At 47.0% G+C, this 21,565-nt stretch overlaps 3 protein-coding genes across 3 annotated transcripts in view; 1 reads left to right on the forward strand and 2 right to left on the reverse strand.

Annotated features, from left to right (window-relative positions):
• Positions 1-341: 341 nt before the first annotated feature.
• On the forward strand, positions 342-3,170 carry cart2 (cocaine- and amphetamine-regulated transcript 2; the record flags this gene model as incomplete). Its single annotated transcript, XM_084450863.1, has 3 exons — positions 342-515; positions 1,269-1,352; positions 3,063-3,170. 3 exons carry the CDS (start codon positions 342-344, stop codon positions 3,168-3,170), a joined length of 366 nt encoding a protein of 121 aa, XP_084306989.1.
• Positions 3,171-3,933: 763 nt separating this feature from the next.
• LOC311319155 (small ribosomal subunit protein eS17) lies at positions 3,934-8,758 on the reverse strand. Its single transcript, XM_084450620.1, has 5 exons — positions 8,721-8,758; positions 7,571-7,722; positions 6,932-7,037; positions 4,676-4,741; positions 3,934-4,059 (listed from the first exon to the last, which is right to left on the reverse strand). Exons 1-5 carry the CDS (start codon positions 8,721-8,723, stop codon positions 3,982-3,984), a joined length of 405 nt encoding a protein of 134 aa, XP_084306746.1. The 5' UTR covers positions 8,724-8,758; the 3' UTR covers positions 3,934-3,981.
• Positions 8,759-14,652: 5,894 nt separating this feature from the next.
• Positions 14,653-21,565, reverse strand: part of LOC311319373 (casein kinase I-like) — a 21,669-nt gene continuing 14,756 nt past the window's right edge. The window contains exons 9-14 of the mRNA XM_084450912.1: positions 21,433-21,565; positions 21,082-21,189; positions 19,976-20,086; positions 19,480-19,577; positions 19,068-19,091; positions 14,653-14,852 (exon numbers count right to left, since the gene is read on the reverse strand). The exon at positions 21,433-21,565 is cut by the window's right edge and continues 16 nt beyond it. Coding sequence (XP_084307038.1) covers positions 14,795-14,852; positions 19,068-19,091; positions 19,480-19,577; positions 19,976-20,086; positions 21,082-21,189; positions 21,433-21,565 — 532 coding nt within the window. The 3' untranslated portion in view covers positions 14,653-14,794. The remainder of the gene's footprint in view (positions 14,853-19,067; positions 19,092-19,479; positions 19,578-19,975; positions 20,087-21,081; positions 21,190-21,432) is intronic.

Genomic DNA, 21,565 nt, shown 5'->3' on the forward strand with positions numbered 1-21,565 from the left:
TACACAATATTTGGTTTATTTTGAATCGGCAAGAGACTTCATACGGGCTTTGGTACATCTTGGTTTTGATACCAAGTAAAGAAAAGAAAGTAAAGAAAAACAGTATAAAAACATTTGTTGAAACGATTAAGGCAACATACGCAGTAGGCAACCTACGCAATTTCTCTTACGTAGTTAGGAAAATCTCCGCTCAAGGCGGAGCTATTCCATGTAAAATCGCATACATGGGCTTCACCGTAGAGCATACAAAAGCAGAGCAAACTGCGGGGATTGGTCAATTGAGCCGAATCATTTTGAGAGCAGAACTTCGTGCGCCTTGGTAACCGAAGCGCGTCAGCACCATGGAGAGCTCCAGCCTGACCTGCGCGCTGCTCTGCGCGGTGCTTCTGTCCCTCGCTTCCGCTGCTGAGACCAACGACTGGGACACGGACATGGACATGGATCTGGACCTGGAGACGAGAGCAGTACGAGACTTCTATCAACTCAATCCTAATCTAACGAACGAAAAGAAGCTTGTAAGTTGAACTTTATTGTCGGATTTGCGTTTTAGGGTACCAGCACCGTGCGTTGCAGCCTGCACTAAATGATGATTTTAATTTCTAATTTAATCATGAAACACCCTCTATAACGTCTTCCCAGGCAGGAATGCTCAATATGTCAGATGGGCAATGCTAAATATTATTTAAAATGCTACTGTACTGTAGAGTACTGTACAGAGAAATAGAGTTGATACATAATTATGAAATGTGAGTTATTTTGCGGGGCCAGCCCTAATGCCTGTGACTGACTGATGAAGTTACACGATTGGTCAGACGGATGAAGTTGTGCAAATCGGCCACGGCTTCGCTCACCCACACAGTCCAGCCAAGTTTTGACCTAGTTTATGCCAAACAAAGCTTATAAGTTATATATGTTGTTTTTTAGCTTCTCTTACTCTGAAAATGTAATTTAATGTAATTTATTGCTTTATAAATGTTCTTATCTGGTAGACAAACATACTCCAGGAGCTTGCTCGATCGCCTCGTTGAGAAGGGTGAGAGAATAATTTTTACAGCTCACTTTTCTGGCCCCCGGGTGATGCTGGTTTTTTGCTTCCCTCTGGAATATGTAGGGGTGGGTCGTATGCCCACCTCCCTTGTTCTCTGTAAAGCGCATTGTGTTGCCTCTGGGTATGAAATGCGCTCTACAAATAAAGCTTTGATTGATTGATTGATAACCCTGAGCAGTCGTGGCTGGTGTTAATTTTCAATCATCTCTCCACTCAACAGCTCGGAGCTCTTCACGACGTTCTCGAAAAGCTGCAGACCAAAAGAATTTCTCCGTGGGAGAAGAAATTTGGACAAGTTCCAACAGTAAGCTTTTCCCTTTTATTCACATCATATGTCCAAAATAGTTGCTAAATCATTCATGTTGAACAATATAACAAATAGGACGAAAAGGAAATTACATTTTCAGGCAATTAGACTGTCAGTAGCCTATCTATGTGATAATCAATGGTCAGTAGTCTATCTATGTGATAATCAATGGTCAGTAGCCTATCTATGTGATAATCAATGGCCAGTAGTCTATCTATGTGATAATCAATGGTCAGTAGTCTATCTATGTGATAATCAATGGCCAGTAGTCTATCTGTGTGATAATCAACGGTCAGTAGTCTATCTATGTGATAATCAATGGTCAGTAGTCTATCTATGTGATAATCAATGGTCAGTAGTCTATCTATGTGATAATCAATGGTCAGTAGCCTATCTGTGTGATAATCAATGGTCAGTAGCCTATCTGTGTGATAATCAATGGTCAGTAGCCTATCTATGTGATAATCAATGGTCAGTAGCCTATCCATGTGATAATCAATGGTCAGTAGCCTATCTATGTGATAATCAATGGTCAGTAGCCTATCTATGTGATAATCAATGGTCAGTAGTCTATCTATGTGATAATCAATGGTCAGTAGCCTATCCATGTGATAATCAATGGTCAGTAGTCTATCCATGTGATAATCAATGGTCAGTAGCCTATCTATGTGATAATCAATGGTCAGTAGCCTATCCATGTGATAATCAATGGTCAGTAGCCTATCTATGTGATAATCAATGGTCAGTAGTCTATCTATGTGATAATCAATGGTCAGTAACCTATCTATGTGATAATCAATGGTCAGTAGCCCATCTATGTGATAATCAATGGTCAGTAGCCTATCTATGTGATAATCAATGGTCAGTAGTCTATCTATGTGATAATCAATGGTCAGTAGTCTATCCATGTGATAATCAATGGTCAGTAGCCTATCTGTGTGATAATCAATGGTCAGAAGCCTATCTGTGTGATAGTCAATGGTCAGTAGCCTATCTGTGTGATAATCAATGGTCAGTAGTCTATCTATGTGATAATCAATGGTCAGTAGCCTATCTATGTGATAATCAATGGTCAGTAGTCTATCTATGTGATAATCAATGGTCAGTAGCCTATCTATGTGATAATCAATGGTCAGTAGTCTATCTATGTGATAATCAATGGTCAGTAGCCTATCTATGTGATAGTCAATGGTCAGTAGCTTATCTATGTGATAATCAATGGTCAGAAGCCTATCTGTGTGATAGTCAATGGTCAGTAGCCTATCTGTGTGATAGTCAATGGTCAGTAGCTTATCTATGTGATAATCAATGGTCAGTAGCCTCTCTATGTGATAATCAATGGTCAGTAGTCTATGTGATAACCAATGGTCAGTAGTCTATCTATGTGATAATCAATGGTCAGTAGTCTATCTATGTGATAATCAATGGTCAGTAGTCTATCTATGTGATAATCAATGGTCAGTAGTCTTTGTGCTAATCAATGGTCAGTAGTCTATGTGATAATCAATGGTCAGTAGTCTATGTGATAATCAATGGTCAGTAGTCTATCTATGTGATAATCAATGGTCAGTAGTCTTTGTGCTAATCAATGGTCAGTAGTCTATGTGATAATCAATGGTCAGTAGTCTTTGTGCTAATCAATGGTCAGTAGTCTATCTATGTGCTAATCAATGGCAGGTAATCAATCCTAACCCTGTTGTGTTTCAGTGCGACGCGGGGGAGCACTGCGCAGTGAGGAAAGGCGCGCGCATCGGGAAGATGTGTGACTGCCCGCGAGGAGCCTTCTGCAACCTGTTCCTGTTGAAGTGCTTGTGAACGAGACGCGACTAATGTCATGTTTAACATATGTAATTTATATTAATATTTTTTTAATACAGTGTGATCAAAGATATGGCGCTTCGTGGAGTTTGATTCAAAAACATGTTGTGTGTAATGTGTAGTATATGTATATGGCTATAGCTCCATGTCTGCATTAGCGTCTATAATGTTTTCTAAAGCAGTTTTTGGTCTCTTTACCGTTTATCACCCTCAGATGACTTCAGCATGAAGTTTTAACAATGTACTCTCTAGACTAGTTTGACCATCGTATATATATATATATATAATCCCCTCATAAATGACCTATATGCAGTACCCATCCTTCCCATGAGCTCAGCAACATTAGACAAGTATTAAGATGAATGAAATTAAAATGATGCAAACTGATCTGTAAGCAAAAGCCTTCATTCGTAGAAAAGCCATGTAGAACCGAACCTTTACCCTGTTGGTTCTGGTGGACCTGAAGAGTTCCAGCACAACAGAACACAGATAATGTGCTTGATGCCCATGAATAAATGTGTACTATGAATAGCAGTTTTAACCAAAAATGACTGAAAATTGAGAAATTAGAGACAAGACTATCCATGTTTGCATTATTGTCCAAAACTAGTGTACGGGACATTGTTCTGGGGATGTGAGTCAAGCCCTCCTGATTGGTTCAAACTTGCTTCTCTATTGTTTCAATGTGCTGAAATAAACAAAGCTTTACATTACTGAATGACCACATCAAAGGGAATAGAAAAGCATTACCACCAGGAAACCCTTTTTTTGGTACTTTTTATTTTATTAAGAGATATATTACAAATGCCTAGACTCCTCGGGGTGTCTTGAAGTTCATGCCGACCGTGGTCTGTGTGACCTGCAGGTTGGACAGGCCACCGAAGTCCTGCAGGAAAGAGAGTGAGACGGTCAGACTTACAACGCCGCCACCTTCCAACACAGACAGTGGCGTATTTAGGCATGGGCAGCATGGGTAACATGGGGACGGGCGGCAAGAGGAGCAGAAAAAGAAAACAAAACATCTCCGCGAATTAAACCGTGCCCCCCCCCCCCCCCAACACCAACAAATCGCACGTCAATCAGAATTGCCAGTCAGCACCACCCACACCACTGAACAGCGACGATTAAACCAACGCCAGCGTGAGCAGCTATGCCGTTAGGTCGGTGTGAGATGTTTACAACCAGCAGCCTAAAAAAATCACATGAACGAGTGTCCAGCGTACGTGAACACTGGGCAGAAGCACTTGAACACAATAAACCACCTCCATTATAACCTAGTTAGAGGAGAAATGTATGAAAGACACAGGGTTTGTGAGGAACAGGTATTCCAACAAACACGGGAAAGCTTTCAAGATGGCTGTTCCTGTACTATCAATGACCTGGCGACGGTCACGCCATAGCCACTTTCGATACAGGGTTTGCTGTGAGTTGTGATGAAAACCAGCCGGTCAGAGAGATGAACATATGGATAAGTGCTGGACGCTCGTCATACTAATTCTTACCAGAAGTTTGAGCATCTCCTTGGTGTCAGGATCCACCTCGATGAGCTCCTGGTCCAGGGCAGAGACCTAGAGAGGAGGAACAAACACTCAATCACTGATTCAAACACTAGACAGCTACAGACAAGACATCATTGGTGTTCAACCATTTAGGCCGTGTTAAAATGTAGTCTGTATAACCCAACATTTGTTCCTTATCAGGCATGTGCGAAGCGACTATTTTCACTGACGACTAATATTTTGCAGCTGACTATAAGACTAGTCTAACAGATTCACAACCAATCAGCAGCAGCCAATCAGCATTCACTTGGCTCCGCCCACAGCAGTAGTGCAGCCCTTACAGCTTATTACTCGGCAAAGATCTACATGTGATTTATTTAGTTTAATTGAAGTAGGCCAGCCTAACAGCCTGTAATATCTCACTAGGCTTAAGCTAGAACATTGATATTAGCCTATCAAAGGTAACATCTAATATAAACTAATCTTTTTAATAGAATTAAGCAGAGCGCAATGGAATGACTCATGAACGGATTTGATGTTTGAAAAATAAATAACCCAAGAAAAGCACAGTCACGAATAGATAACATGCAATCAATAGACTATGAAGAATAAACAGGTCTATATTTAGTTTATAGACTATGTATGAAGAATAGACAGGTCTATATTTAGACTATGTATGAAGAATAGACAGGTCTATATTTAGACTATGTATGAAGAATAGACAGGTCTATATTTAGACTATGTATGAAGAATAGACAGGTCTATATTTAGTTTGAATTATGAGGGCAGACCATTGGGTTATTCGTTGAAACATATTTTCTACTAACGAAATTCAAAATCACATTCACAAGCTCAGGATAAAACATTGCACCATGGCTTGGATGAATACTCAATTCCGATTGGCTGGGGGGGGGGGCGCTGAGCGTTTTGTCTGATATCAGGGTTCTGTCTCAGCGTTCTGTCTGATATCAGGGTTCTGTCTGAGCGTTCTGTCTGATATCAGGGTTCTGTCTCAGCGTTCTGTCTGATATCAGGGTTCTGTCTGAGCGTTCTGTCTGATATCAGGGTTCTGTCTGAGCGTTCTGTCTGATATCAGGGTTCTGTCTGAGCGTTCTGTCTGATATCAGTCTATGGGAGCGTTAAGTAGCTGAGCTCTGTGAGTGAAAGCTCACTTTGAGCGCTGAGCGGTTTTTAAAACCTCTTAACGGCCTGCTCTAACACGCCGAGTTGCTAGGAGACGAGAACTTTTCAGCTGTTGTCAATCATGTGTGATTAGCGCGCAGCGTCCCAACGATTCCCAAGACAAATTATATATTAATATAATACATAATTATATTAAGTTTAGCCGACTAGTATTTCCTAAACGACTATCAGAAGCTGTGCCGTGTAGTCAGATAAACGACCATCAGCGCATCTCTAGTTCCACTGTGCTGGTTTTACACCCCTGGGTATTTAGAGGGGTGTTGATTAGGTGATGGTGGCACCCTGTTTAGGTGGAGGAGACCCCGGGTTAAAGGTCACGCTTCCCTCCCAGGGCAGAGGCTCTCTGTTGGTGCAAGTCCGTAATCTCTGGGGATTCTCTGCTTCTCCAACACCACCATGTATACAGTGGGCGGATCCACACCCATACCATTCACTATTTTCATCTAGTCCACAAGAAATCAATAACATACAGCAGTTGCCCGACATAGTAGCAGTAAATGTATGAAAGACACAGGGTTTGACAGGAACAGGTATTCCAACAAACACGGGAAAGCTTTCAAGATGGCTGTTCCTGTACTATCAATGACCTGGCGACGGTCACGCCATAGCCACTTTCGATACAGGGTGACGAGACGGCAGCTCTCTGATGACTCATTCTGCTTTCAATGCATCTCAAATGAGGAAAATCGACATGGACCGCAGGACAGCCAATCACAGCCCAGCGTCCGGGCCATGGGTAAAGTGAGCGTTTGGGAAGACGGTACGTCCAGACGTGTCCGCCTGAAATGAGGGTGTGTGTGTGAGACGAGGGTGTGTGTGTGAGACGAGGGTGTGTGTGTGAGACGAGGGTGTGTGTGTGAGACGAGGGTGTGTGTGTGAGACGAGGGTGTGTGTGTGAGACGAGGGTGTGTGTGTGAGACGAGGGTGTGTGTGTGAGACGAGGGTGTGTGTGTGAGACGAGGGTGTGTGTGTGAGATGAGGGTGTGTGTGTGAGATGAGGGTGTGTGTGTGAGATGAGGGTGTGTGTGAGAGATGAGGGTGTGTGTGTGGACTCACCTCAGGGACGTAGTTGTCCCTCCTCTCTCTCTCCTCCTCCTGCAGCTTGATGGAGATGCCTCTGACCGGGCCCCTCTGGATGCGCTTCATCAGATGAGTCACATACCTGAGAGCACAACAACAACACCCGCACTGTCAACAACAACAACAGTCAACACACACAAACCCAGTCAACAACACGACACACACAAACCCACACAGTCATCATGCACAACATGTCACACACACACTTGTGGGTCAGAATAGCCAGAAAAGCCTGCTGGCTTGCATACTGCAAAATACGGCCAGATGTAGTAGGTCATCCTGGAATTTTTGCCATACTGCATGTGGCATACTATGTATTGGGACATACTACATCCTGTTTTAGCATACTATATAGTAGAGTAGTATGCGATTCGGAACGCAGTCCTAGTTTCAGACGAGAAGGAGAAATGTATGAAAGACACAGGGTTTGACAGGAACAGGTATTCCAACAAACACGGGAAAGCTTTCAAGATGGCTGTTCCTGTACTATCAATGACCTGGCGACGGTCACGCCATAGCCACTTTCGATACAGGGTGAGGTGACATCAGCGCTCCTAATTTAACACGGGGGGGGGTTAGGGTTACTGGGGGACCTGTCTCATGAGCTTGACTCACCCAGCGATCTTGTTGCGCAGCTTCTTGCTGGGGATGATGGCGATCTCCTCACACACGCGCTTGTTGGTGTGGAAGTCGTTTCCCAGCCGGGTGTAGTACTTCTCAATGATGACCCTGGCCGCCTTCTTCACTGTCTTGGTCCGGACTCGTCCCTGTTGGAAGAGAAAGCAGAGTTGAGACTCCCGGGAACCTCCCCCAGACCCTGTTCAGGCCTGTATAAACCTGGAGGAGGGGATAGGACTGGGCTACAGGAAGAGAAGAGGCTCAAGACTATAGGGGTTTGGTTCTGATAGTCCTACCAACATGGGGAGAACTCAGGGCCTTTGAGATAATGGTGTGTCAAGTCATTTTAAAGACATTTGCTAACTAGTGGTATCATTACACTGCCTGTGGCATACAACCACCAAGACAGACTGATTAGCCATGGGGACTGGATGGATAGTTAGCTTGTCATTAGCTGTATGTCCCAGGGTTAGTAAGGGTTATGGGCTGTATGTCCCAGGGTTAGTAAGGGTTATGGGTTAACTAGCCACTTAAACTGCTCTGTTTTCCCCCAATCTCAACTACAACCAACCTACTACAACCTAGCTAGTTAATGTGCTCCTTTAGCATTTGGCTAGACGAATATTATCCCGTTTAGGCTTTTACAATACTGCTTACTATCCAACCAAGTGTGCCCAAGCACAGACCTGGTGGCCTACCCACCTACCCAGGGTTGAACAAAGATAGTGTTAAACAAGGCTACCAGCTAGCTAGCATTAGCATTAGCAGCTACTCCCACCAGCACCATAGCAATACACTGAACCATTAAGATAAAACTACACAAGCTCCAACCTGTTGACACGCAGCACTACAGATCTATTAAAATCCCTGCAATGCTGAAGCTAATTGATCTGCCAGAGCTGGACTGAGACTCGTGTTTATTCGGGATCTTCCGTCGTTAGCATAGCTGAGACTCGTTAGCATCCGGAGCTCCTTCCTCCACAAATAGGGCTCAAATCTTTATCCGAGACTCATCTACCAAAAATAACGGATAATTTCCAGAGCTTTGTTTCTAACGTTCAGTCATAGCGTTCTACTTTAGGGAATAGTTTAGTAAAACCGAAGGATTGCGCAGGATTGTGAGGGATGGTAAATGTTGAATACCCACCATGTTGAATCGGGCTGGTAGAAAAGACCGGACCAGAGCCGAGCAGGAAGTTAAAGAGAGCACGCGGAAGTGGGGACGGGGAATGTGACTAGCGCCACCTACAGGCCAGGAGGGTCTCTGGGGGGAAGACAGCAAATATAAACATGATATTCACCTACAGGCCAGGAGGGTCTCTGGGGGTAAGACAGCAAATATAAACATGATATCCACCTACAGGCCAGGAGGGTCTCTGGGGGGAAGACAGCAAATATAAACATGATATCCACCTACAGGCCAGGAGGGTCTATGGGGGTAAGACGTTTACATTACATTACAGTCATTTAGCAGACGCTTTTATCCAAAGCGACTAACAATAATTGCATTTAACGTAGGAAGAGCCAATGTACTACTACTTGCCAGAACTCACAAGTGCACCTTCTTTCTAAAACAAGTGACTAAGAGCATAATCTAGTGCTGAAGGCAAAGTGCAAGAATCACAATCTAAAGTACAGTGCAATATAAACATGATATTGTGTGCTTTCTTCTCAACTTTACTATTATTCCTGTGAATCAAAGTGCACACTGATTTCACACGTCACCTACTTGCAGAGCTACTGGGGAAGCTGTCTTGGGGTTCAAACACTCCACAAGATATTTCCAAAACAGTTTAGTAGAAAATTTAATAATTCCTTCATTGACCAATAGGCCTAAATCTTATTTTGCATAATTATGAGCGCATTAATGGCATAAAGAGAATTTCATACCTTACGAATCCTACACAATAAATTAATATGCAGTAAGACTTCTGCGCTTATCTATGGATATGAAAAGACAAATGCACAGCCGAGAGAAAAAGGTTAAGACAAATCTTTATTTGACATACAAAAAAGGGTGCAAACTTGAATTTCCCTTTAATTGTGGAGGGAATAAAAAGTGAAATTTCTGAAAGGTCTTGTAACATTTTTCACTTGAGGCCTCTGGGAAATTAGGCATGTTAAGACAGAAAGAGTTTGGAACTGAGAACGGTTTTCTTTTTGAAACCTAAAGGAATTTATAATTCTGGAAAACAAAAACAAAAAAGTGGTTCTTTACAACTGGAGCCCTTAAACAGGTTAAAGCATTCAAATACATTTTGAAATAACATTCATGTTTCAACACAATAATAATCATAATACATTTTTAAGACTTCACTCATATTCATGGCTTTGAAACCCGGTAGGAGACAGAAGCGATCATAGCAGTGTACAAGTTTGCTTCCCACAGCTTTGAGGAAACAGTCCACAAAATAGTATTTTAACATGAAAAACATCATTAACTTTACATAATTTACAATGGAAAATAATCAGCACGATATTGCAGTCTCGTCTCGAGCCTCTGGGTCTCTACAGTATAAGCAGCTCAAACATCTGAAAGTCGTTACTTCACTCATCAACCTTCACAACCACATGTAGAGAAACGGGGTCCTGCTTTCTAATTCTCCCTTTCACTCTCTTTTTCTGTTCTTCCCATAAGTACAGTGAAAGTGGAGCACTGGGGTTCTGGATACGCTGCTTGGAGGAAGTACTATTTTCTCTGCATTGTTTTCCAACAGTCATTGGTTTCTCAGTCCATGGTGAGTGAAGGGTTGAACATCCAGATGAGTGAGAGTGTGAGAGAGAGTGAGAGTGTGAGAGAGTGTGAGAGTGTGTGAGAGATAGATAGATAGATAGATAGATAGATGCTACAGCAGCTGTGTGGAATGACAGAGACAGAGACAAGCTGTTGATGAGGAAATCCCTTGTTCAGGATGTGCAGGGTCTCTGTCCCCCTCAAGCAGGGACATACTGTAGTTATGATACCATAAGCAGGGACATACTGTAGTTATGATACCATAAGCAGGGACATACTGTAGAGTTATGATACCATAAGCAGGGACATACTGTAGTTATGATACCATAAGCAGGGACATACTGTAGTTATGATACCATAAGCAGGGACATACTGTAGAGTTATGATACCATAAGCAGGGACATACTGTAGAGTTATGATACCAGTGGAATTATCTGCTGCTCGAAACAAACAGGAGAAACTTCCGGAACAACGTATCCATCCCTAGAAGAAGTGTGCATGACGACGGGCTTCCAACCCTCTAATGCTGTTCATGTCAGTGTTGTATCTCTTTAGTCGTTGTGAGATAAAGCTGTAGCCCCCCTGTTGAAGAGGGATGAGGTCATCCCTGGGATGAGGTCATCTCTCTCTGAATCATCTACAGCGTTCAGAGGAGCTAACCAATCACAAGTCTGCATGTGCTGCGCAATCTTGGCAAATGCTTGAGGAGAGGATTCCAGGTCTAAGTGTGTCCCTGGATAAGAAGGAAGAGGACAAACAAGGATGGGAACGGACTGCTTTGGTCGTGGGAATCAGGCAGATGTGCAGGTCAACAATAATACAAAACAAAAACAACAACGAAACAAATACATCTTTCAGGGACAGAAGGAATGATACTTCAGCTTTGTGCATGCTCAGTCCACACAATGCTCTCAAGCTAAGTGGAACTAAATATTTGATTAAATGGAATTGGGAATAAGTGAGTTTTTGAGACCCACATGGGTTCTTTCTCAACCTTACATTACTCATAAATATGACAACAAAAATATACACGCCAAATGTATCTTAAAAGCACCTGCAACAACCAGGCTACCTCATCGATCACCAGTTTCCCAAATGGAACCATCTTATGGGCAGAAGAATAGGGTGATGTCTGAACGTAAAGTATATCTTGACAAGTCTGGCTCCAGGGGAAGGCTAACAGGCCGACAGGCTAGCACTGGGGAGCAGAGACCAAGGCAGAGAGAGCAGGAGAGATACCAGCCGTGAGGAGGGTCTCTCTGATCAGGACATCGTCATCACGGTTACTGACATCACAAATAAAACTCTGCAGTTGGAGGCGGGCGTTCGAAGGAGCAGGAATGTTTAAGGCGTCATAAAAAAAAACCACAGGTGGATCAGTGGGTCTGGTCAGAGCGTGATTCTACCACCAGGGGGCAGAAGAGGCTCAGTAAAACCACACAACAATAGAAATGATCCATCCACCAATTAACATCAAGCTCAGTGACTCCAGTAAGTCAATAACCATTAAGTCACTTATAAACATGAAAGAGAGAGGCAGAGAACCAGGTCAGTGGATCTAAGGTGTTGCCTCTTGGCTATGCAATATTTCACCTCTACACCCAACTGCCTTTGTATTACCTGGGTGTGATTGGCTGGCCTGGCTTCACCAGACCTAATTTGCAAAAATGCGAAGGGTCAATTCTCAGTTCATTTTCCAAGGGGCGGTTATCGATGGAGTAGATCAAGATGCCTCTGGACACAACTGGACAGACCTGTAGCCAATCAGAGCAACGGAAGCCATCCTGGTCGTCTTATGAAAATGCCTCAACCCTCCTCTGCAGTCGTCATGCCAAAACCCCGCCCCATAATTAGATAACGGCTATTATTGGCCTGGTCGAGAACATACAGTTTTAAGGGGAGAGTTACCAGACTGATCTGCAGAGGGAAACGGGAGGTGGGCACATGTGATCAGGATGGCTGAGGCAAGGGATTGGCTGCATGTGGACGACAACGATCCAATCACTTCAGATCTAGGCCTCCATATACACGAGGCCGGGCCTAGGGAAAGAGGAATACCACCTGGCTAAAACAATACTCAATATCAACGGTAAGTGTCTCTCTTCAATCAATCAATCAATCAATCAATCAATCAACCAACCACTGGACTAGCCCAAGGGGCTAATCAACCGATTCACCTATGAATGAACTATATACTCCAGAGCCAATTAACTCCACCCCTAAAATCTCAAGACATTCACATAGTATACAAAAACAACACTGCTTTGTAGCTCACACACACAGGGAGAGCTGATGCCTCCCTAACAGGAAGCTACTACCCCTGCACACTAGGGGGCTCCACTTGTTTAGTGTTAGAACCCTGCAGCTGGCCAAACAACATTCAATATTAGATAAATAATGGATATCCAAACACATTCACAGGGGTGTCCATGTTTAGAGGTTTAGCACGTTTGTGCACAGGAGTTATTCCATAAAAGAATTAAAAGCATACGAGGGCTGTCCTCTGATGATGGGTAGGTCCACTGTTGCGGTATCATAGCAACAGAACATTGTAGAGGATGTCTCCATGGTGATGAGCGATTAGACTGGCATTATAATCGCCTTTTTAACAGTAGGATCAGAAGAAGTAGTGCACGTAATCACGGTTTAAATACTTTCCCCCACCAAAAAGCAAGGTCATTCAATTATTAAAAAAAAAAATAATGAAGCAATATGACAGTACATTATACATTTCTGGTTCACATTTACGACACAAAATAAAATGAAAAATCTGAACAGACAGGAGCCACCACTGTGGCTTTACCAAGAGGGTAGATTATCACTGCCTCATCTAGCATCACATAACCTCAACATTCACCAACACCCGAGGACCAGCTATGAGCACATCTGGAGAGAGAGAGAGAGAGAGAGAGAGAGAGAGAGAGAGAGAGAGAGAGAGAGAGAGAGAGAGATCTGGGCCCCTCATTTCTTCCACTCTGCAATAAAAACCTACTTTGGGACCCTCGGAATTGCTTTTCTTAAAATCCATCAAAGCTAATATAAACTAACAGTGAGAGACCATGGTACAATATCCAGGAAAGTGACTGGCCTCAGCGTTTCGTGCTGACCCATGTGCCCACAAAGTATTCTTCAAGTGAACAAGAGGCGAGAAAAGGAGGCGATCACAGACGATGGGGACGCAGCCCACCCCGTAGGAACTGAGGTCAAAAGTCTCTCTGTAGCGGCCAATCAGAGCAGTGTGGCAGCTGCGTGGTCTGTTTATACAGGAAGCAGACTCGTCTTCTCATTGGCTGGTGTGTCGTTGCAGTGCCCAGGCTCCTATCCTGATAGGCTCTGCCGAGAGGTGGTCTGATTAAGGCATTACACGGTCAGGCCAGCAGGGGGAGCAGTGGCCACTAAGACGTCAATAGGAGGATAGTCCCAGATTATGTACACAAACACACAGGCAGACAGGAGAGACAGGAGAAGAAGATAAAAACCCATCCTGATCAAGAACATTAGGTGGCCCAAGATCATTTGGGAGAAACATCATTCTGCATCCACAAACAGACGCCCCTACAATCAGGTTGAGGACCAGAGGGAGGATGTTAAGGGCGCCTTGAGGAAGGGGGCGGGGCTTTTAGGGCGTAGGCCTTTCAGGTGGTCAAAGTGAAAACTAAATGCACTTCCTGATCTCAGTCATGGTGATATATCACCCCCGTTTGAACCTGAACGCCTGGACGTCAATGGCTATAAGATGTGGATTGACCACTCCTAGAGATCTCCTCAGTCCTGCCCTGTCCTGCCCTGCTGTCCACCCCTAGAGATCTCCTCAGTCCTGCCCTGTCCACCCCTAGAGATCTCCTCAGTCCTGTCCTGTCCACCCCTTCCCCTCACGCTTCCTCATGGCTACTCTAGTCAGCGTCGAGTTACATCTGCCGCTACCGAGGGATCCCAGGGAACAGAAGCGCTGCTGAGTTGACGTTATGGGCGGATTAAACCCACATACATACGTATGTACACACAGACATGAACACATCAAACACACAGACATGAACACATCAAACAGGCACACAGACACGAACCAACAAGCAAACCGTTAGAGACGGCCGTTACTAAACACGGCTTCGCTGTCGGGAGGGGGGAGCGCCACGGAGAGATGGAGAGAAGGAAGAGAGAAAGAAAGAGAGAGAGAAAAATGGCGGCTTCCAACGGCTCCAGTCACTACTCCCCCCCCGTCCCCCCCTGTCCCCCCTCAACACTTTAGGTTAAGGTAAAGAGGGGGAGATGTAAATAAGTCCTTCTGCTCTTGAGCCTCAGGCATTCTGCCATTCCGCAGGTCAGAGGTCATCTGCTGCCCCCGGCAGAGAAGAGGAAAAACAGCTCTTTGTGGCAAAGGTCTTCCTTGTTCTGTACAGTTCCACTCGATAGGTGCAGAACCAGGGTTAGGGCTGCCCCCACCTCTCTGAGTCTCTCTACCGCCCCCTTCTGGACAGGAGCGGCAGCGCTCACTTGTGCCTGGGCGAGTTCTTCTTCTTGCGTTTTCTCCTGAAGAAGCAGCAGCACCTGTGGGAACGGGAAGACAATAACGAGGTGAGGTTACTCTGTGAGATGCATCTGTCCCACAATGCACTAGAATACTAACACAGCCCATCACTCCATTCACCTGGGAACACTTAACCCTGACAGAGAGAGCGCATGGGTTACAGATCCACACTTAACCCTGACAGAGAGAGCGCATGGGTTACAGATCCACACTTAACCCTGACAGAGAGAACGCATGGGTTACAGATCCACACTTAACCCTGACAGAGAGAGCGCATGGGTTACAGATCCAGTGTGAACACAACTATTTAGAACAGTTATAACAATCCACGTGACAAAATATGAGAGACACACCCTGTCCGCTGTCCCTACACACCCTGTCCTCTGTCCCTACACACCCTGTCCCTACACACCCTGTCCCTCCACAACCTGTCCCCTGTCCCTACACACCCTGTCCTCTGTCCCTACACACCCTGTCCCCTGTCCCTACACACCCTGTCCCTCCACAACCTGTCCCCTGTCCCTACACACCCTGTCCCTCCACAACCTGTCCCCTGTCCCTACACAACCTGTCCCTACACACCCTGTCCCTCCACAACCTGTCCCCTGTCCCTACACAACCTGTCCCTACACACCCTGTCCTCTGTCCTTACACAACCTGTCCCCTGTCCTTACACACCCTGTCCCCTGTCCCTACACACCCTGTCCTCTGTCCCTCCACACCCTGTCCCTCCACACCCTGTCCTCTGTCCCTACACACCCTGTCCCTCCACACCCTGTCCCCTGTCCCTCCACACCCTGTCCTCTGTCCCTACACACCCTGTCCTCTGTCCCTCCACACCCTGTCCCTCCACACCCTGTCCTCTGTCCCTACACACCCTGTCCCTCCACACCCTGTCCCCTGTCCCTCCACACCCTGTCCTCTGTCCCTACACACCCTGTCCTCTGTCCCTCCACACCCTGTCCCTCCACACCCTGTCCTCTGTCCCTCCACACCCTGTCCCTCCACACCCTGTCCTCTGTCCCTCCACACCCTGTCCCTCCACACCCTGTCCTCTGTCCCTCCACACCCTGTCCCTCCACACCCTGTCCCCTGTCCCTCCACACCCTGTCCTCTGTCCCTACACACCCTGTCCTCTGTCCCTCCACACCCTGTCCCTCCACACCCTGTCCCCTGTCCCTCCACACCCTGTCCCTCCACACCCTGTCCCTCCACACCCTGTCCCTCCACACCCTGTCCCCTGTCCCTCCACACCCTGTCCCTCCACACCCTGTCCCTCCACACCCTGTCCCCTGTCCCTACACAACCTGTCCCCTGTCCTTACACACCCTGTCCCCTGTCCCTCCACACCCTGTCCCCTGTCCCTCCACACCCTGTCCCTCCACACCCTGTCCCTCCACACCCTGTCCCCTGTCCCTACACAACCTGTCCCCTGTCCTTACACACCCTGTCCCCTGTCCCTACACACCCTGTCCTCTGTCCCTCCACACCCTGTCCCTCCACACCCTGTCCCTCCACACCCTGTCCCTCCACACCCTGTCCCCTGTCCCTACACAACCTGTCCCCTGTCCTTACACACCCTGTCCCCTGTCCCTACACACCCTGTCCCTCCACACCCTGTCCTCTGTCCCTCCACACCCTGTCCCTCCACACCCTGTCCCTCCACACCCTGTCCCTCCACACCCTGTCCCTCCACACCCTGTCCCCTGTCCCTCCACACCCTGTCCCTCCACACCCTGTCCCTCCACACCCTGTCCCCTGTCCCTACACAACCTGTCCCCTGTCCTTACACACCCTGTCCCCTGTCCCTCCACACCCTGTCCCCTGTCCCTCCACACCCTGTCCCTCCACACCCTGTCCCTCCACACCCTGTCCCCTGTCCCTACACAACCTGTCCCCTGTCCTTACACACCCTGTCCCCTGTCCCTACACACCCTGTCCTCTGTCCCTCCACACCCTGTCCCTCCACACCCTGTCCCTCCACACCCTGTCCCTCCACACCCTGTCCCCTGTCCCTACACAACCTGTCCCCTGTCCTTACACACCCTGTCCCCTGTCCCTACACACCCTGTCCCTCCACACCCTGTCCTCTGTCCCTCCACACCCTGTCCCTCCACACCCTGTCCCTCCACACCCTGTCCCTACACACCCTGTCCCTCCACACCCTGTCTCTACAAACCGTCCCTACACACCCTGTCCCCTGTCCCTACACACCCTGTCCTTACACACCCCGTCCCTACACACCCTGTCCTTACACACCCCGTCCCTACACACCCTGTCCTTACACACCCCGTCCCTACACACCCCGTCCCTACACACCCCGTCCCTACAGACTGGGGCAAATCTTCAATGCTGTGTCCATTAAAATTAAAACTCTGGACTGGACTTGACATTATGGGACAGAATCCCGTACACAGATAGAAGTTAGTCATGGACAGGTTTATGAATAGTTTTAATACACGCCAGCAAACAACGCCATGATGAATCAGGTGTCTAAAGGCTGAGAAACCAGCAAGATGATTTGATTTGATTCACTTTATTTATCCCGAAGGAAATTAAAAATGCCAAGCAGCTCATAAAACAGACATAAAACAACAACACAACATAAAAACAACAACACAACATAAAAACAACAATACACATGTATGTGTAGGAGTATACAAAGACGAGGACATGCCATAAACAACATCAGACATGTAGGTTGTTAAAAGCAATGTATGTGTTGTACACCAAGGAATGGTGCTAGTCTGAAGCTAGGCTGGTCTCTCTCTGTGATGGTGCTAGTCTGAAGCTAGGCTGGTCTCTCTCTGTGATGGTGCTAGTCTGAAGCTAGGCTGGTCTCTCTCTGTGATGGTGCTAGTCTGAAGCTAGGCTGGTCTCTCTCCGTGATGGTGCTAGTCTGAAGCTAGGCTGGTCTCTCTCTGTGATGGTGCTAGTCTGAAGCTAGGCTGGTCTCTCTCTGTGTGATGGTGCTGAAGCTAGGCTGGTCTCTCTCTGTGATGGTGCTAGTCTGAAGCTAGGCTGGTCTCTCTCTGTGTGATGATGCTAGTCTGAAGCTAGGCTGGTCTCTCTCTGTGATGGTGCTAGTCTGAAGCTAGGCTGGTCTCTCTCTGTGATGGTGCTAGTCTGAAGCTAGGCTGGTCTCTCTCTGTGATGGTGCTAGTCTGAAGCTAGGCTGGTCTCTCTCTGTGATGGTGCTAGGCTGGTCTCTCTAGGCTGGTCTCTCTAGGCTGGTCTCTCTCTGTGATGGTGCTAGGCTGAAGCTAGGCTGGTCTCTCTCTGTGATGGTGCTAGGCTGGTCTCTCTCTGTGATGGTGCTAGGCTGGTCTCTCTCTGTGATGATGCTAGTCTGAAGCTAGGCTGGTCTCTCTCTGTGATGGTGCTAGTCTGAAGCTAGGCTGGTCTCTCTCTGTGATGATGCTAGTCTGAAGCTAGGCTGGTCTCTCTCTGTGATGGTGCTAGTCTGAAGCTAGGCTGGTCTCTCTCTGTGATGGTGCTAGTCTGAAGCTAGGCTGGTCTCTCTCTGTGATGGTGCTAGTCTGAAGCTAGGCTGGTCTCTCTCTGTGATGATGCTAGTCTGAAGCTAGGCTGGTCTCTCTCTGTGATGGTGCTAGTCTGAAGCTAGGCTGGTCTCTCTCTGTGATGGTGCTAGTCTGAAGCTAGGCCGGTCTCTCTCTGTGATTGTGCTAGGCCGGTCTCTCTCTGATGGTGCTAGTCTGAAGCTAGGCTGGTCTCTCTCTCTGATGGTGCTAGTCTGAAGCTAGGCTGGTCTCTCTCTGTGATGCTGCTAGTCTGAAGCTAGGCTGGTCTCTCTCTGTGATGGTGCTAGTCTGAAGCTAGGCTGGTCTCTCTCTGTGATGGTGCTAGTCTGAAGCTAGGCTGGTCTCTCTCTGTGATGGTGCTGGTCTGAAGCTAGGCTGGTCTCTCTCTGTGATGGTGCTAGGCTGAAGCTAGGCTGGTCTCTCTCTGTGATGGTGCTAGGCTGGTCTCTCTCTGTGTGATGGTGCTAGTCTGAAGCTAGGCTGGTCTCTCTAGGCTGGTCTCTCTCTGTGATGGCTGGTCTCTCTCTGTGATGCTGCTAGTCTGAAGCTAGGCTGGTCTCTCTCTGTGATGGCTGGTCTCTCTCTGTGATGGTGCTAGGCTGGTCTCTCTGTGTGATGGTGCTAGTCTGAAGCTAGGCTGGTCTCTCTAGGCTGGTCTCTCTCTGGTGTGTATACAGGTAAGGGGAGACTCACCACAAGTTGAGCATTTTCACGCAGCTACAGAGAGTGTGAGGAGAAAAGAAGGAGATTAATACTGTACACAGAGAGAGATTAATACTGTACACAGAGAAAGAGATTAATACTGTACACAGAGAAAGAGATTAATACTGTACAGAGACAGAGAGATTAATACTGTACACAGAGACAGAGAGATAGACAGAACGAGATGAAAGAGGAAGAAACAGAGAAAATTACAGAAAGATTGAGTCTGACAGTTGTAAAAAGCTAAAAAGCTGTTGTAACCTCCCATTGGAAATGACTGGACCTGCGGTGCAATGCAACACGCGAACGCAACGCCGGCGTGTGTGTGTGAGTGAACGCCGCCGTGTGTGTGTGTGTGTCCGGTTCGGGGGGAGGGGCAGAATGGGATCTGAACCCTACGTACTTGGTCTCGTCCGCCAGCTCCGCCTCAGCCTGCGCCGCGCCGGACTGGGCCGCCCGTGGGTCCTCCGCGTTCAGCTCCCCAGTGGTGGAGCTCACCACCTGACACACATGGAGGGGGAGGGGCCACGAGGAGGGGAGGGGCCACGAGGAGGGACAGTGTTAGTAAGAGCACAACCAAACGTGATTTAATGAGGACATCTCAACGGAGAGAATAAGCAGGAAACAGGAAGTCCTGCAAGGTCAGAACAATACGTCACGTCGTCGTGCGAAACTGCGCCTGGCGTATGACAGTTTGCCATGTGGTCGATCAAATCCCATCAGCCACAGTCATAGCATTGTAATAAGTATCTATAATGACTCTTCAACTCGTGTCATGTTTATGACAGCCTGTACCAGGGGAGGGGTGGGTTGTACCAGGGGAGGGGTTGATGTACCAGGGGAGGGGTGTGTTGTCCCAGGGGAGGGGTGGGTTGTACCAGGGGAGGGGTGTGTTGTACCTGCACAGAGCCCCCGTGCCTGTCTGCAGCCAGCTGGGAGCTCAGGTAGGAGGAGTTGGTCTGCCGGTGGGGCTGTGTGTCCCAAGCTCCTCTGCGGTCTGATGCTGCCGTCTGGTTGGTCGGTTGGCAGGTGGGCGGGCGAAACAAGACGTGGTTGGTCGGTTGGCAGGTGGGCGGGGCACAAAGACCATGCGGCACAAAACAACAAACAAGCAAAACACTGGTCAGCGGCAGAGCAGAGATTCAGGGTAAGAAACTGCAATTAGACCAACGGAAAAGTAAAACCGAGTACCGACAAAAAAAAGTTAACGAAACATTTCGTAAAATCTAGTGGAAATGGCAGCGGCCAGCTGTAAAGGCCAAAGTCATTTCCCATCAAAGCCACAGACATGAAAGTGAGTCATGATCAGCAGTGACCTTTGATCAACTGAACTGTAGTTCCTCCTGGTCCAGGTTTGAGATTAGGGATGTTAATATTTAATCCACTATCGATTAATTGCTGATAAGAATTTACTTGAGTAAGATTTGGTTACTTGATTAATTGCTTGTTAATGGAACAGAACTTTTATTTTTGGAACGAACGTTATCAACGGGAGTTGTGTGAAATGTAATCATGATTTAAGGTCTGACTGCACATGAGGACGCCACGCCGTGTAGTGAAGGATAATTGGGATGCTGGGAAATTTCAAGGTTAAGGTTAACAGTTATCAATTAATGAAAATCCTTGAAATTTGCAACCCTATTTGAGATAACAGCTCTCTTCCGAGCACATCAACAAGCGCCCGACTTCCTCCATAGCTTTATACTCAACGTTGTTAAAGCTACAGGCCGCTGCCACGGATGAGGATGAGGCCGCTGGGTACCTGGTTTTTAAAGAATTTATAGACTAACATCACAGTCATGTGACCTCAACATCCTAGTCATGTGACTCCTTTGTGTTTACAACTGCCAGACTTACTTCCTGTGCACCAAACAACTGATGAAGGTGTTTGGATGAACACCGAAACGTCTTGTGTTTTAAGTATGTTTTTAGTCCACTGTTTTGAAAAATACATTCTTTAAAAATGTGACTACCTGGATGAATGAATGTCCATAGACACGCGTACCTGGTTGCGTAGAGGCGGGTGCTGTGGAGGCCGGTCTCTGTTAGCGTGGCTCTCTCTCGTAGCGGCCGAGGCTCCCGAGTCCACGTGCACAGACCCCACTGGCGTAGGCTGGGAGAAAGAGACCGATGAGCCACAATAAAACTAGGCAAAGCCAACTGAATACTCACTGTAAGTATACTAAGTATACAAGTATACATGTACTGAATATGACAGGTAAAAATGAAAAGTCTCAACAAGAGAGCAAGCAAAGCACACGTGGAGCTAAACGTAATTAGCGTGCTGTTGCTAGAAAGTGAGCTCGGGTTAATTAGCGCGCTAATGCTACGTAGCGAGCGGCGGCTGGCTACTCACGATCGGCCTGCCGACCCAGTCGTAGGTGTAGTCGAAGGTGTATCCTTTGCGCTCGAACAGCTCGGTGAACAGAGTCCTCAGATACTCATAGTCCGGCTTCTCAAAGAAGTCCAGCCTTCGGACATAGCGCAGG

The sequence above is a fragment of the Borostomias antarcticus genome (genome assembly GCF_949987555.1).
Source record: "Borostomias antarcticus genome assembly, chromosome: 16".
Lineage (NCBI taxonomy): Eukaryota > Metazoa > Chordata > Actinopteri > Stomiiformes > Stomiidae > Borostomias > Borostomias antarcticus.